The sequence below is a fragment of the Chiloscyllium plagiosum genome, unplaced genomic scaffold (genome assembly GCF_004010195.1).
Source record: "Chiloscyllium plagiosum isolate BGI_BamShark_2017 unplaced genomic scaffold, ASM401019v2 scaf_2972, whole genome shotgun sequence".
Taxonomy (NCBI): Eukaryota; Metazoa; Chordata; class Chondrichthyes; order Orectolobiformes; family Hemiscylliidae; genus Chiloscyllium; species Chiloscyllium plagiosum.
The window spans coordinates 20,465-21,882 of record NW_025213996.1 but is presented as its reverse complement, the minus strand read 5'-3'; the positions used below and the strand labels follow the sequence as shown (position 1 = coordinate 21,882).

Genomic DNA, 1,418 nt, shown 5'->3' with positions numbered 1-1,418 from the left:
ACAAACAGAGAGAGAGAGACAGAGACAAAGAGAGAGAGACAGAGAAAGACAGACAGAAAGAGACAGAGAGAGACAGAAAGAGACAGAGAGAAACGGAGACAGAGAGAGAGAGAGAGCAGGCAATTGGGACAGAGGCAGAGACAGGGTGAGACCTTTCAGGCAGAGACAGTGCTCGGTTTTGGAACATGATGAGGCCTCTGAGCCCATCCCGTTGTTCAGTAGAGTCAGTGTCGCAGAGATCGACAAGGCTCTCTGCCCAACACCTCCGCACCGGCCAAAAACAACCACCTCGCTATTCCAGTTCTAACTCTCAGGGCTCGGCCCACAGCCGCAAGTGTACATCTAAGTACGTCTTCAGTTTAATGAGGGTCTCTGCCCCTGCCACACCTCCGGAATGATCCGGATTCCCACCACCCTCTGCACGGCCACGGCCGACCTGTATCCTAACCATCGAAAATCAGACAGCGGGGTAGGCCATTCGATACCATCGCCGCCGATCATCCCCACCCAGTGCCCCCCCCCCCCGCTACCCTTCGATCTCCTCGTGCCCTGTATCTGACCACGAGTTGTATCTCACCTCTTCAGGAAAACATTGGATGTTCTGGCGTTGGGCCATTTTCTGTGACAGGGAAATCCACCCACTCTCCGGGCGAAGTCGTTTCTCCTCATCTCAATATATTACACAGAACATTCCAGCGTCTGTACAGGCCCTTGGTCTTGGGAAAACAGTTCTCCTTTCACCTTAAAAACGCGTCCCTCAGTCTTGAACTGCCCCACCTTGGGGAAGAGATACCTTCCTTTCAAAATCCCTTACCTATGCCCCTCATGATTTCATAAACCTCCGTAGGGTCACTTCTCGACCCCCCCCCCCCCCCCCCCCCCCCCCCCCCCCTGTCCCTCCGGTTAAGAAAGTCCCAGCCTATCCAGCCTCTCCTGAGAACACAACCCCTCCATAGAACATTCCAGCGTCAGTCCAGGCCCTTCGGCCCTCGAGGTTGTGCTGTCTTGTGGAACCAATCTGAAGCCCATCTAACCCACACTATCCCATTCTCGTCCACATGCCTACCCAATGACTGTTTAAATGCCCTGAAAGTTGTTGAGTTGACTACTGCTGCAGGCAGTGCGTTCCACGCCCCTACTACTCTCCGAGTAAGGAAACTACCTCTGACATTTGTCCTGTATCTGTCGTCCCTCAGTTTAAAGCTCTGTCCCCTCGTGCTGGCCATCGCCATCCGAGGAAAAAGGCTCTCCCTGTCCACCCTATCTAATCCTCAGATCATCGACAAGGTTCCCCCATGGGATACTGGTTAACAAGGTTAGATCTCATGGAATACAGGGAGAACTAGCCATTTGGATACAGAACTGGCTCAAAGGTAGAAGACAGAGGGTGGTGGTGGAGGGTTGTTTTTCAGACTGGA

At 53.2% G+C, this 1,418-nt stretch overlaps 1 protein-coding gene across 1 annotated transcript in view; it reads right to left on the bottom strand.

The window, feature by feature from the left end:
• The window catches only part of LOC122547771 (pleckstrin homology domain-containing family G member 4B-like), a gene marked incomplete at its 3' end in the record, with an annotated part of 6,873 nt that extends 6,025 nt beyond the window's left edge, over nucleotides 1-848 (bottom strand). Inside the window, exon 1 of the mRNA XM_043686354.1 lies at nucleotides 578-848. Coding sequence (XP_043542289.1) covers nucleotides 578-669 — 92 coding nt within the window. The remainder of the gene's footprint in view (nucleotides 1-577) is intronic.
• Between the last annotated feature and the right edge of the window lie 570 nt (nucleotides 849-1,418).